We start from the raw sequence: 15,892 nt of genomic DNA, 5'->3' as shown, positions 1-15,892 counted from the left end.
CCTTTCCAGTCCTGAAGAAGGGTCTCGGCCTGAAATCTTGAATGTCTATTCAGTTCCATAGATGCTGCCTGATCTGCTGAGCTCCTTCAGGGTCTTGTGTGTGTTACTTTGAAGGGAATGGCTTCTTCTTGTATGCTTGGGTGCGTCTATGGAACATGGGTAACATTGGACAGGATAGCATATATTGCCCATTCCTATCTGCCCTTGGAAGTCATTTTATTCCACCACTGCCGTCCTTTGGGTGAAGGGACTCTGACAGGGTTACTAGGCAGGGCGTTTTAGCATTTTGACCCAATAAAGATGGATGATTGTAGATATATTCCCAAGTCAGAATCATGTGACTTGGAGCGGACTTGGCAGGTGGTAGTACACCTATGCATCCATCATCCTTGTTGGCCTAAGTCATTGTTTTGGGAAATGTTGTCAGGGAAGCCCAGATGAGGAACTACAGTGCTTTTTGTAGCCGGTGCACATTGCAGCCATTGTAGCCACGCGTGAAAGACATGGAAATTTAGAAATGTATAGGGTGCTGATCAAGCAAGTGCTTTGTTCTGCATAGCGTTGAACTCCTTGAATGCTGTCAAGGAAAGATTAGAGGAGAATTGTAAATCTCATATCAACTTACTATGCTTCACTTATTTTTCATTCTAGGGAACTATTTAATAGTCTTATAAATGCATAATGGAAGCTCAAAGCATAGGTTTGAATCTCAACAGATCTATTTCATTACTTGGGAAATTTTGTTAAATGCCTTTCACAATTTGTTTATGAGAGTGAAAGATATGCTATTTTTCACAGTTAATAACTGAGCAACTTTGTTGTTCACAAAAAAAAATGACTAAACCTAATATTCTTCACAGGGATAAATGTTTGGCAAGTAAACTTTGTGGCGCTATAAAGAAGGCAATATTGTTTCATTGTTTTCCTTCAACATTTACACACTAAATGTATTATTTCAAGGCCATATTTCCTTCATATTGAAGCTCAACAACAGGGCAGTGAGAGACAGCAGGAGAAATTGCTTCATTTGAACAATAATATGTCTAACCGATTATAAACATACTTTATCAAGGTAAGCGTAGCTCCAGACTTTTCCATCAGAGAAAACTCGGGATATAATCCTGCCCTGTTCATCATATTCATTTTTCTCACTCATCGCACCTCGTTGAACTCCAATCACTTTCCCAGTGGAAGAATATGAGACGTTAACTGCAGCTAGACCACTGCTTGGGAGCCAGATTGTGGGCCGGCCCAAAGAATCATAAATAATCCTCAATGTAAATTTGCGATGATCATCATAAATCTTCTCTGTCCGTGAATTGCGATCAAAATCAATGGAAAGCAAATTGCGTCCATGCACCTGTTTAAAATTAAAGAACCTCAATCATAAATGTTCCTCTCTTTACTTAAAACAGGCCTAGTATGCGATTACTAGGGCAATTTATTTCATTTTAATTATAATGGCTTTTGCCTGGTGTAGATGATTGAATTTTGTACCTTTGCCAATACAGAAGAAAGCTTTCAAATGACATTATCATCAATATGATTTAAGTGATTGCAATCTGGCATGAGTTCAAAGAAACTGCAATGCATTCAGCCTTTGCTAATGAGTATGAACACTGTGATTAACAATTTAATTATCAGTTTTTCACTTCTCATGTGAAGTTTTAAAGAATGTACACCTTATTTTCTTCACATCTTTTGAAAAAAATCATCATACCCTCAATGATTAGGAGAAATATAATTTCTATGTTTAAATTATGAAAACATAAAGCAACATGACAGTGACACGTATCACTAAGGAACTTGAAGAAGTAATTTCATTATCCAAATTAAGTAAATTGAGATCTTATCATAATTTTGTTTTGGTGCTTAAAATAATGTTTTCTTGGTTACTAGGGTGTGCTGTGTATAAAATGAGCTCTCTGTGATTCCTCCAAAGTGAGTTATCATAAAATGAGTCAATGCCCAATATTCCCCAGCCTAGGTTGCCACTCTAGATCCCTAAATGAGGCCAGGGTATGTTGCTTGGCTTTCGGGCAATGAGAGAACATGACAGACCAGGGGAGTGAAATTAGACTTTCATCTGAGCTGCATATTAACGTGACTGCCCATTCACTTGCTAAACATGATTCAAGTTAGCCTTCAGTTCCAGTATATCCTGACATTAGTTTGATGACCTTGCTTCTACTTTATGAATAGAAACTGGGAAACATAGTTAATCTAGATTCTGACCAGGATCTGTACTTTTTAAACCACTTACTGGATCAGTATCAGAATAAGATTTAATATCACTGGCATATATCATGAAATTTGTTAACTTTACGGTAGCAGTACAATGAAATGCATGGTAAATAAATATAGAGAAAAAAACTTTGTTAACTTAAGTATATATATGTCTATTAGGCAGTTAAGTAGTGCAAAATAACAGAAAAAACAAAAAGGTACTGAAGTAGTTTCATGAGTTCAATGTCCATTTAGGGAGCAGATGGCAGAGGGGAAGAAGCTGCCCCTGAATCGCTGAGGCTTCTGTACTTCCTTCCCGATGGTAACAGTGTGAAGAGGGTATGGCTTGGGCGGTGGGGGCCCTTAATGATGGATGCCACCTTCCTAGGCACCACTACTTGAAGATGTTTTGGTTACAATGGAGACTGGTACCCATGATACCTAGCATAGAGCTGACTAATTTTACATGTTTCTACAATTTGTTTCGATCTTGTACAGTATACCACCCCTCCCCCCATACCAGGCGGTGATGCAGCCAGTTAGAAAGCTCTCCATGGTACACTTGTAGAAGTTTTTCAGTGTTTTAGTTGACAAACAAACTCTCTTCAAACTCCTAATGAAATATAGCCACTGTCTTGCCTTTGTTGTAGCTGCTTCAATGTCAGAGATATTGACACCCAGGAACTTGAAATAACTCATTCTCTCCACTTCATATACCTCTGTGAGGATTGGTTTGTGTTCCCTCATCTTACCACTTCCCCTGTTCCCTCTTACCCTGCCTCAAGTCCACAATGAGCTCCTTGGTCTTGCTGACTCTGGGTGCAAGGTTGTTGCTATGACACCACTCAACTAACTGGTGTATCTGGATGTGGGCAAAGTCAGTCTTAACACAGGGAGAAGATAGTGATGAGACATTCTTTGGACTTGTAGAAATGGTGCATGCACATTATGTGGTAAACCACATATATATGTTGTAACTGGGTTACCTGTCTGGACACGCCCCTCTGCTGACTGCTCCTGTGGTTCCTCCCACAGACCCCTGAATAAAGTCGATTGTGTCACTGCTCCTCTCAGTCCAGGACAGATACTCAGCATGGACGTTGATCCATTTACTGTTAATAAAAGCCTTTCAATATTTACTCTACTTCCAGTCTTTTGGAGTAATTGATAGTGTATCACATTACTATTGGTTAGAAGTTCTAAGACTCTTAACCAGCAACAGTAGTGGCAGTATCTTTCTAAGTCAGGCAACACACACACAAAATGCTGGTGAACGCAGCAGGCCAGGCAGCATCTATAGGAAGAGGTACAGTCGACATTTCCGGCTGACACCCTTCGTCAGGACCCTTTGTCAGCCTGAAATGTCGACTGTACCTCTTCCTATAGATGCTGCCTGGCCTGCTGTGTTCACCAGCATTTTGTGTGTGTGTTGCTTGAATTTCCAGCATCTGCAGATTTCCTCGTGTTTGCGTCTTTCTAAGTCAGGATAGTTTGCATTTGAAGGGTCAGCTGCAGGTGGAGCTACAGTATTTTGCAAAAGGTATATAGAAACATAGAAACATAGAAAATAGGTGCAGGAGTAGGCCATTCGGCCCTTCGAGCCTGCACCGCCATTTATTATGATCATGGCTGATCATCCAACTGTATATATCTACAGCTAGGATGCCTAGGACTTTTGCACAATACTGTCGTAATTTTATGTATTGCACTGTACTGCTGCCGCAAAAAAATTAATGATATATGTGAGTGATCATAAACGATTCTGATATGGTCTCTATTGTGGGCTAAGAGTGGGAAGGAGGCAGGGAGAGGGGAATCACGGCTGGGTAAAGGGGAAAGGTGAAGGGAGGGAGCAGGAAGAACCAGAAAGACATTCTGTAATGACCAATAAACCAATTGATTGGAATCAAATGATCTTGCTTGGTGTCTCAGGATTGTATGTGTCTGTACCCTTGCCACCCCCCACACCTGACACTCCTTCCTCTGACTCCTGTCCTAAACTCCTCGCATGTCACTCCCCCTCACCATTCCCAACATCCTTTGCCAGATTTACAAACTCGCTCTCTGCTGCACATTGATAAATACAATACTCTGCAAAATCTCAAACACCCGAGCTATATAAATGCGCCTAAGGCTTCTGCACAGTCCTGTATTTCCATTAACCCGCTAACCTTGTCCGTCTAAGCCATGGATTTCTTAATTGTTCAGGGGAGCATGTGAGGGAATCAGCCTCCCATTCCAGATACATATTGTTAATTCCAAGTGATGAGGTTCAGACAGCTTCTAAGCTCAGCTACTTGGAAGTTAAAACAAAAATCTTTTCTTAACATTTTATTACTAATTTTAACAACAAATGGCATTCAGTTTTAAACAATCAAGGACACTCCGATGTCTCATGGTCTTAAGAAGGCCTTGCTTCCTAGTTTGAAAACCAATGCTTGAGGCATTAGAAGCCACAAATTTAGGAGGTGGTGTTGAAAAGACCTTGGTGATTTGTTGAGTTGTTGCAGTTGTAGACAGTGTACACGGCAGAAACTGACCTGATGTTCGCTGGAAGAGATCTAAATTGCATTTTCAAGGAAGAAGAAATCTTAATAGAAATTTAAACAGAGGCAAGATAACTTGCTTATTTCAGATTGAGTAAAAATATTGGATAACAAGTCCCCAGCAAGCCTTTCAATCCTGGCCAGAAAGAGGTGATTCAAATGGAAAGGTGTGCAAATAACCAAGAATTAAGGGTTGGTCATGATAAAATTTAAACTTGCCTCCTGCTGGCATTTGAGTTTCTATGATATTTTGCGGAAGATGCTTTTAATTAAAACATTTTTTGGCTACAGTTACCTTCACAGAAAGCTAGAGGTTTGTCAAAACGAATCACAGTGCTTGGAAGAAAGGATGACCAGAGGGATGCCAAGCAATTTTGACTGGTTGAATTGCATCCCTCCTGTGTTTGTGAACAACATGCTCTCTTTGCTTATTAAGATGTGGAGAAAAAAAGTCACCATATGAAGTTATGAGTGCAGACCCTGCCAATATATGTAAACGTCCAGCAACCTGTTTTAATGAATGCCTCTTCTGAAGCATCCAATAATGAATATTAGGCTTATGAGGTTGAAAGAAGACATGCCAGGCTAATGAAAAGCCAGCGCTACATGACTGGCATCTTTTCAACTGCAGGCACAAACCAATTCTCAGCACCTCTACCTGCCAACGACATTAGAGATCTGCTTTTTCAGGGGTCAGGGTCAACAAAGGGATAAATGCTGAGTTGTGCCATCTGCTGTAGGGATACGTGGAGTTGCCATGTTGCAAAATGCAGTACATCGGGGACAATATAGTCACCTGTACTTTGAAGTTTGCCTATAATGCTGAAATTAGATAACTTGTATAAAGAAACATACATGCGGGAAGCCATTTAAAATTTCAAAAACAAAAACACACCAGAGAGTCATAAATCCTGTAAAGAGCTGGAACCCAACAATTTAAAATGAACATGCTCATAATGAACTACCCTAAGTTTCCTTCCAAACACAGTGACTTTTCCCTTGATCTGTTCCTTCCTGAGACGCCATTCAATTGAGTTCAGTCCATTTTCCACAGGTAGTGTGATATTGCGCCGTCCGACTGTTGGACTGATGGTTCCAGCAAGAATATGAGGCTCAGTGTAAAAGCTGACCCCCATTCCATTGGCATACATCACACGAAGGGTGCCATTGTTGCAAAGCTGGTAACTGTTTCTCACTTGATCTGGTGGAAGAATTACATCAGTAATTAAAAAATCCATTTACTAAACACTAGTTAACATTTTGAATACAGTTAATTCAAAGGAATACACACCGGGATTGCTAGATTTCTAAACAAATAGAAGTCCTTTGGCACATTACAACAAAGGCGATGCTACAAGTTGTGTAAGCAAGATTTAATCCTTCTTTTTCTATAATTAAGGCATCTGATAGAAAAACACCCATAAAATGAAAAGCTTCATGAGAGTGACTCATTTTTGTTGACACGCTTTCTTCTGATCCTCTATTTTTTCCAGTTCCACTAAAATAAACAACTGTGCCAAAATGCAGAAATTTTACAAAATTTTATTTTTAGCTTAGTTATTGTTAACTATGATGGAAAAAATAGACTTTGCAATATTCTAATTGCTGAGCAAGACTGAATTCAAATTGTACAGCCCATAGAATGAAATCAAGTTAAAAGTGGGAGACAATATGATGTTCACGGTACTCAGTAAAAATGATGAGATCATATTTACATTTTATATTGAGGATCACGTAAAGGCATTGTCATTCCCTGCACTGTCTTTCACTGAGTGAATGTAAAATAAACTCTTATTTTCAGTAATCTGGAGCTAACAGCAAAAAGAGATTTCTATCGGCAGGATTGCTACTAAAACATTTTACTAGAACTCAGACCAATGTATAATTCAACAATCCTTGCAAAAAAAAACACAACTGCTTCATGCTACAAGCACCACGTTTTACAAAATTCAGACTTCAATTTCAATAGTGATGCGCAAAAGAAATGGTAGCCTTGAGATATCATATGAATGGGAAATAGATAAATCAGTGCAGATAATTAAAATTATACATTCTTACCAAACTTATTACCTTGCAATTTCAAATCACAGTACTTTTAAATGAATCAAGCTATTTACCTTGAACCAGGGTGTAAGATGCATCTACTGAAGAAAGATTAGTGGTGACAGTAACATCATCCTCTCTGTTGGAAGTTTCAATGTCAATATTGATTGACTTCTCCATTTCTCGATGCAAACTGGTTACAACACCAGTGGGACGAGTCAAATTTGTCAGTCGTCCTTCACTGTCATAACTAAGTGCAAATAAATGATATCAGGTCAACCTACAAGTCACATCTTCAACCATCAATGAACTACAGATGGAACCAGAAACACAGGAGTGAGTTACACAGAGAACTAAACACTTGGAACTGAGCAACACGAGAGTAATGATATTTAGGATTGCTGAGAATATTAAAATGTTTTTCATCTTCACAAAGATTGATGGATATGAAGAAGTGAGTTACACAGACAATTCATGCTCCTTTTAAAACTGTATTGGGAAAAATGGAGCGACATATTATGATTTATAATGTGTATGTGTCGTGATTTTTATACCGTGTGCTGTTCCATTTACATCGCTGAGCTGCAGGCCACGGGTGTTGTAGTTTCAATGATTATATTCCAATTGACAATCCGTATAAAGTCTGATATAAAACTGGTTTGTGATAGTGAAAGTCTAATATTTCAGAGAATTAATTGCACCTTGAATTGTGCATTACAATGTAATCTGCAAGGGTTTCTCAATGCTTAGGTGTTATTTCCTCAATGACTTTAATGTGCCAGTACTACCCCACTCCCTCACCCACCCCCTTTCTTCTCTCTTCTCAGACTGACTTTTTCTATCAACACAATATTTTGTGTCTCACCCCCACTCCCTCACCCACCCCCTTCCTTCTCTCTTCTCAGACTGACTTTTTCTATCAACACAATATTTTGTGTCTCACATTCACAGGAAAGTATTGTTGAAAAATTTCTTCAAATTACAGTTAATACATTTCTGACAGATACAAAGCGAGTTGTCACAAACTGATATGATCAGAAACATTCTTACCTATTTTTCTTCAAAATATAAATGATGCAGTTCTTGGGAAGAAAATCTAAAATGTTCGATTTTCAAAGAACAATTTAATTCAAGCTAACAAACCCCCTTTATTACAAAACTCATGTGTTCAAATATTAGGCCACTTCACCAGATGTTGTAGACTGAATGTAATACTCATTATTCTAGCTTTACTGACTTTACTTCAAATGTCATCCAAACCTATCCATCTGCATTCATTAGCATACTAATCATTAAACTAATTAAAGCAAATGAGATTACCAAATGGAAGTGTGGCCCATTCATATTTTAACAAAATTGAACATTACCCATTATATGTAGTGTTGTTTTCACAGGCTGGTTTCTGCAATCCAGCATGAGATATGGTGGAAACCCAGGAGGTAAGAAAATCCTATGGATAATCACGTGCAACTGTCACACACTTCACACTTCTGCACGAACATGTACTCAATAAGTAAATAAATCTTACTCAAAGAAAGTTGTCCAACCAATGTCATCTGTTTTAGTTGCCAGGAGGCCACTATTCCCGTTGTAAGTAAACACAACCAGCTCTTGATTCTGGATAGACACCATCTTTAGTCCGCCGTTAGCATCAATGGTCAGAGAACACACCTGGTTATCTGACATCAGCAAATGCCGTGGCACTCCATTGCTATCCCTTCGGATCTTTAACGTGTTTCCATTGTTGTCAGTTACTTCCACAATGTCATTCTCTGGACTGTAGGAGAAATTGTATATGTAATCACCAGTGATGAGACTCATTGTATACTGGTGTAGCCCATCTGAATTGAAAACATACAGCTCCTGCTCAGCTGCTGAAGCAACCTCATAGAAGCTCATTGAGTTCATCTGTGGCTTGTTTCGATTAACTGCTCGGATGCGGATGTTCCCCAGGTCCGCTATGTAGACAGTTCCATCAGGTGAGACAGCCAGTGATGATGGAGAGTTCAGCTTTGCATCTGTGGCGTACCCATCATCACCTGAGAAGCAGTCACAGTTGACGTCATTCTTGCAGTCACAGTCCGATGCCATCCCTGCCAAGAGGGAGATTTCCCCATTGGTTGTCACTTGCCGGACACGGTTTATCTTCTTCTCATCAGTTTCTGCAATGTAAAGTATGCCAGTGTGGGAGACAGCAATGGCACTGGCAGACTCCAGTGCTGAGTGTATGGCCAGCTTGCTGAGAGAATAATCAATGCCAGGAACCTGACAGTGCATAGGTCGGCCAGCTATAATGCTGACCTGGTGGTTCTCAGTAATCCGCAGAATGACATTATTTTCCAAGACATAAAGAGAATTATCGATTGGGTTGATGGCAAGATTAGTTGGCCACTCTAATCGTACCTAAGTAGAGGAAAATGGGAATTTGCTGCATTGAATGTGGTAGTTTAAGCAAAAATAATTAATTTCAATGAAAAGGCATTATATGGCTTACATGGCTTTTAAGGTAATTTGCCTCTTTTTATTGCATACTATAGTTAGGTAGATATTTGACAAAATGAATTTAAATTTGAATGGGAGTCTTCTAGACTAAGAGCAGAACTTCCTGAATGGTCCCACTAAATGACACTCTCTGGGCCCTGTAATAGCTGTTGCTGTTCACTCACCACTGAGAGAGGAACTTCGTAAAACAGTCTCCTTTCAGATCATACAAAAATATTTTTGCAACTTTTCCTCAATTTCTCAGGTAATATCACGTAAGTTATGAGACATGGTTTTCTCCATTACAGAGGTCATTCATTCCCTTTTATGATATGACTTCTATAGTTGATCAACCACCCCTGTATCATATTCTAAGATGAAACTATAACACTTACTTCCTACGTAGAGGGCTAAACCATTTTTAGACTACATCTCTGTGCATCCTCAAAATCACATTAGATGATGCCAACTTCAATTGTAGCGGCTTCTTTCTTAGAATAGTTTTTGAATTTTTAGTTGCAATGGAATCATTAAAAACGGCTTATAATTTTAGTCTAAAAATGTTGACAAGATCAGACTTTGCACATGGCCACTTTAAATGCCAATCTTAAATTAAGTTGCATTGAAATGAATGCAAAATGTGCAGTTATATTCAGTCTGGTAATGCTCTACCTAACTAGAGTATTAAATTAAGGACTGCCAGATTGATTTAATAAATCCTATGGAAGACAGATATTGCCTTTTCGATAAGATTTTACCTGGCTTACATCCATGCTGGAATCACAGCTCAGAGGACGAATAGCTGTCAAGTCATTGGAACCGAGCAACGTTGAAATAATTCCATTTTGGTCGACTTTCCTAATCATAGTTGCATCCACAAAGTACATTAATCCATTCTTGTCCACTGCGATGCCTGTGAAGAGAGCAAGAACAATTAGGACTGAGAGAAGTATCTCCAACTGGACAGAATATTGGCCTTTCAAGACCCATGTTCAAATTCCATGCAAATAGCCCCGCTTCTTTAAAAAGTTAGATATTCTTAATCCTTTCACTGGAAGGAATAAATCCATAGGACAGAACTGCTCAGTAGAAACACCAGTTTATTTATGCTGGCACTTTCAGTCAAGGATGTCACCAGGATGGCTGATGTGTGAACCTTCACAGTGATGCTGCAGATGGTAAATTTTTGAGACAGATGCTGACATGCTGGTGGGGTATTGTGGAGGGATTTCTATCCTGGTATTGACCATTTTTCAGCTTGGAATTTATTATACTGTTATAAGAAGGGCAAATTGAAAATATTCAAATCCCCAACATTGACTTATGTCACCTTGATCAGCATAAGCAAAAAAACAATTGGAACCATTACAGCACCTCGTACTGACAGATGCCAGAGAAACAATGATAATGAATTATCCAACAGATTCTGTTTGACTGCTAATTAAAGCCAGGGCAGAATGTTTTAATTATCTCGATATATTCCAAAATCCCACTGTGAACTCAATAGATCATGCACAACTGACACTAATATATGGCCAAAGATTAGCTGTTCCTGTTCTACTTTCTACTTAATCCTCATACTGAGAAATGACTGACTTGTTCTGCTTCTTAATGCTGTCCTTAAAAGCTCCTAAATGGAGTCATTGATTGACAACCAACTGGTGAAATCTTTGATTTTCCTCAACTATTTATCTTTTTTAAAATAGCTATTTCTATTTAATAGAATCCATATTGGATTGCCAAAAAGTTCCTGAGTTACAAAAGTGGAGTCATAGCACTAAGACAATGAAACAGGCCCTTTGGCCCATCTAGTCCATGCTGAACAATTATTCTGCTTAGTCCCATCACCGTGCTCCTGATTCATTGCCCTTCATACCCCTCCCATCCATATACTTAAACAAATTTCTCTTAAAAGCTGAAATCAAACCCACATCCACCACTTATTTTGAACATACATATTTCTACTGTAATTATGCAACAGTTCCCAGCTTCTTGATTACTTTTCCTCAATCTGTACTCGAGAATAAATTTTGTTTGACGTGGAAGAGTTTTCTTCCCTCCTGTGCAAAGAATCCAAGTAATTTTTAAAGATTAAATTTCTTTATCCTCCTCATATTTAAAATCTTATGTAGTATTGGGCTATCCTTTTGAAATTTCATTTTATTTAAAAATGCTGGTCATTAAGTAGTTTCTAAACAATTCTTAGATGTAAGAAGGATTAAAAAAGAGAGAAATTATTTAAAAAGACTATGGATCATCTGAAAATGATTTTCTAAGAATTTTAACAACATTAGTTTATTATATTTGGGTTCTTAAAACTGTCAGAATCGAGATAATTTCTTAATTTACTGGAATTCACAATATTATAAAGAACTGGGTATACTGAGGATGATAATCCACGAGAATTCTTTATCATCTGTTACTAATTAATCTGTGCAAACCTCTTAGCTCACTTACAGTTCACGTACAGATTATATATTTCGATACTATTCAAGTTAAGGACTGGCCTAGATTTTACTGTGACATTTATGGCAAAACGCATGAGTAGTTACCTTCAGAACTTATGTATTGACACAGTTGTAAAGTTCAAAAAAATCTGAAGCTCCTGTTAGTAATTTTACATCTTTTTAGGCTGCACTGTTTACTACCTTATCAGATGTAATTAACTGAATTCACTTAACACTCGCCTGAATTTGCTACTCACATTGCCGTACCCCTAAAACACCCTGAAAATCCTGTGCTAACTGGCCTGGCTAAGTGAGTTCAGTCTATAATCACTTAATAATAACCAAGGAAGAAAAATGAGCTAATATAAGTCTATTCAGATTAATTTTGCAATGTGAATTTTTAAGTAATGTGCTTGGCCATAAATACTGCTTTGTATCCAAAGCAAAGAATGAATATTTTTAATGCAATTTGTAAACTTGTCTCCTGAGTATTTCTAAATATATAGGTTTTATAAAATACATTCTTTTCAGCTTAAATAAAATTTTATTTGGGATATTCTGCATCTACCTTAATCCTATACTGTATGTATATTTCAATCTTCAGTGTGCATTCTGAATGATATTCATCATATTAATTATATCTTATGCAATGTTCCCTCTGAGCTGTGCGGGTATGCAGAGGTGCAGTAACTGAAATGCTCCCGTGCAAATCACCTTTGTTACTGCCCAGCTGGAATTTTCTTTTATACAGCGTTTTATTAAGGTGACGCACAGTTTTCAGGCTGTGTAAAAATTTACTGGTCAGAGCAATGGTTGGTCCGCGCAGCAGTAAAAAACAATTAGAGGGAATATTGGTATTGTGCTTACTAGATTAGGGTATGGCATTTATGAGTCTCTTTAATCTGATTGGTTGCTCAAGCAGCTTGAAGATATTACAGCCACTTCTGTCATGGACTTTTTAAGCTGATGCCTGGAAGCAGCATCAGAAAAGGGGATGTTCTCAATACACAGACTATTAGATCTCAACAGATTGAGCAGTTTGGGCCTGTTCTCACTGGAATTTAGAAGAATGAGAAGTGATCCAATGAAAACATATCTGATCTGACAAGGTGAATGCTAAGTACAGGCCATCTATGGGTAACGAATTGGTTCCATTTTCATTAATGTCCATAAATCGATTTGGTTCATAAGTTAATATGGTAACCATACATCTACACTATTGTAATGAATGGCATCAAAGCCGATAAGAATAATAAGAAAGATCAATTTCTAGAAGTAGAGACAGACAGGAAACTAGTTTTCCCAATCATAGGAATGAACATATGGCTGTAGGTCAGACTTTTGAATTTGATACTATTATGTGAGGTTCTTTGTATGTAGGGGTGTTCATAGGTGGGGCGTTCTTAAACTGGGGTTAGCCTGTAAATGTCTCCCTTTATGGATAATTGAGTATCATGGGTTTTAGTCCCAGAATATTGAGGTCACTCATTGAAAGGGAAGTAGAAGAGGAATGTTTTTCATTCATAAGATTATGAATCTTTGAGGGCTGTCAAACTTGAATATTTGAATATATTCAAGGCTAAGGTAGGCATGTTTTTAGACTATATGGCTTGAGGAGCTATATAGCCTACTCATACTTCTCATGCTCTTATGAATACCAGGTCATCAACCTTTTTTAGACATTTCATTGTGTAAATAATTTATTTAATATTCATTTTTGGGATCAGGCCATTGGCACTCAGGGTGGTAGTTATTGGCCTTGCAATGGTGGCTGTGAACTGAACTAATGGCACTTCAGAGGTAATTTAAAAGTCAAACACTTATCGTGAATCTAGAGTCACATGTGGGCTTGACCCAGTAAGGAGAATAAAAATTTTATCCCTTAAAGGAATTAATAAACTATATAGATTTACAATAATCAAGATTTATTCATGGTCATCATGAACGAGACTCATTGGCGTTTTTTCCCAAATTCAGGGTTAGATTAGATTAGATTATGAGGACATGCAGTCCTCTTTTATTACAATTTGGTAATGCATGCATTAAGAAATGATACAATTTGTTCCTCCAATTTGTTATCAACTGAACTTAAATCCACAGATGATATGGTGGGATTTGACTTCAAAAGTACCCTATCTGGTACTCTTTCCACTCTGCTGACCTTCTTATTCTGGTTTCTTCCCCCTTCCTTTCCAGTCTTAATGAAGGGTTTGGCCCAAAACAGCCACTTTTTATTCCTCTCCATAGATGCTGCCTGACCTGTTGAGTTCTTTGAGCATTTTGTGTGTATACTCTGGATTTCCAGTATCTGAGGAATCTCTTGTGTTAATAATTAATTTTCCCAATAACAGTTCACTGTATCAAGTCCTTCTACACAACTAGTTTCTGAAGCAAGCAGCTGATATTTTCGCAAACACGAGAAAATCTGCAGCTGCTGGAAGTTCAAGCAACACACACAAAATGCCGGTGGAACGCAGCAGGCCAGGCAGCATCTATAGGAAGAAGTACAGTCGATGTTTCGGGCCGAGACCCTTCATCAGGACTAACTGAAAGAAGAAATATTTTTTCTCACTTTTGTAATTGGGCAAATGTCTTTGACCTGAAATGTTAACTGTTTCTCTTTCCACAGATGTTGCTTGACTGGCTGAGTGTTTCCAATATTTGCCAGCTCTATTCTATATTAACTTGTTGTCTGTTTTCAGCAGACCTAGTGAAATGCAGACTCTTATTAAATTAATTATTTCTCAAATTCTGTTTTGCAGTCCTCTCCCTTATAGCCCCTTGAAACAGATGAATGTCAGAAACTCAGAACCCAAGTGCTGAGCACATAATTGTGTTGTGAGCTTGTGGGCAGGCATGTAATTTTTCAGGGTGAAACTGACTGTTTAACCACTGCCATTCAAACAATACTCCAGGAGGATCATAACCTTGTCGTAGGGTTCAGAGACTTGTATGCCTCAATAGCCCGGAAACCGATGTTGGCTGGAGTCAGTGCCTTGTGCTTTGGCTCTTGCTAGGGTCATCCATGCTAAGCAGGTCAAAGGGTAAGAGGCCAGACTAAGAGTGGTCACTGGTCCTCCAGGTTTAGGGGTTCAGCTCGGGGCTAACAACCCTGACTGGTCAAAAGAAAATTGTTACTGAAACAACAATAAAGATTCCCTCTACGTGGCCGAGGGTAGACAGAATTGGAGAATCTTTATTGCTGCCCTAAACACCGGTGGTGTAACGGGCAATTAATAATTAATTAATTAAAACATTACCGCTGGACTGAACGACTACCAAGAATGAAATTGAAATTGCGGCCTTGCCAGGAGTCAGGAGAAATGACAGATGAGTGCAACCGTTATGTATAATAAGAACATATAGTTATGTGCACAGGCAAACACCATTTGTTTAAAGTGTTCTTCCAAAAAGAGTCAAATTTAAAGTTTTGTCATTGACACTCAAATCACAGTATAAGTAACAACATGAATTTCAGAAAAAGCACCGGCAAAAAGAAGGTAAGTTGACAATGACACCGAGAAGACTCTTTCAAATGAAATACCTCTGGGGCTCATCAGCGTAGCCTCGACTGCCTTCCCCCCATCACCGCATCTGGCTTCATCAAAAGGCAAGCACTGTTCTCCAGTCCCTGCTACCACCTCTGAGTTGGAAGCAAGATCCCTTGCTCCATCAAGAGATTTAACACGGATGATCTGACGACTATTTGTGTCCGACACATACAATGCCCCTGTGACAGGATCTACTGCCATGAAGTATTTATGGGCAGGGTTGTTGCTTTAAAATGAAAGGAAAGCATAAATTAGGTTGTGATTCTATTTCCAAAGGTACAAGCACATCTGCAGCAATAGTTTTGGGAAAATAGCTTTAAATGCATATCCAGGAAACACTGTGACACATCCTACTTCCTTCCAATAGTACAATATCAGGATAACACCCTTTACTGTACAACATTACATCTCAGTTTTTATATTAGCCATCCTATGCTCTATGAATAAATCCATTATGAAAATTAACGTCAGTTTTATTTGATTTATGAAGTTGTGCCCACACTAACTTGATGAATATCTGTCTATTTCATACATCAGTCTGTCCTCCACAGGCCTGGAGTGGTGGTTCTGTGGTTCTGTCACTTTAATCTCCCAACAA

At 38.4% G+C, this 15,892-nt stretch overlaps 1 protein-coding gene across 8 annotated transcripts in view; it reads right to left on the bottom strand.

Moving 5' to 3' along the window:
• LOC134349198 (teneurin-2-like) overlaps positions 1-15,892 on the bottom strand; it is a 3,136,038-nt gene that overhangs the window by 11,378 nt on the left and 3,108,768 nt on the right. For 7 of the 8 annotated variants that reach the window (XM_063053178.1, XM_063053173.1, XM_063053172.1 and 4 more), the window contains 6 exons: positions 15,288-15,520; positions 10,055-10,209; positions 8,344-9,218; positions 6,890-7,065; positions 5,738-5,973; positions 1,064-1,360 (listed from right to left, as the gene is read on the bottom strand). In XM_063053178.1, coding sequence (XP_062909248.1) covers positions 1,064-1,360; positions 5,738-5,973; positions 6,890-7,065; positions 8,344-9,218; positions 10,055-10,209; positions 15,288-15,520 — 1,972 coding nt within the window. The remainder of the gene's footprint in view (positions 1-1,063; positions 1,361-5,737; positions 5,974-6,889; positions 7,066-8,343; positions 9,219-10,054; positions 10,210-15,287; positions 15,521-15,892) is intronic. The other variant, XM_063053171.1, reaches the window with a different exon arrangement.

Source organism: Mobula hypostoma, chromosome 7 (assembly GCF_963921235.1).
Source record: "Mobula hypostoma chromosome 7, sMobHyp1.1, whole genome shotgun sequence".
NCBI lineage: Eukaryota > Metazoa > Chordata > Chondrichthyes > Myliobatiformes > Myliobatidae > Mobula > Mobula hypostoma.
The sequence above is the reverse complement of the archived record's forward strand: the minus strand, read 5'-3'. Positions and strand labels throughout refer to the sequence as shown.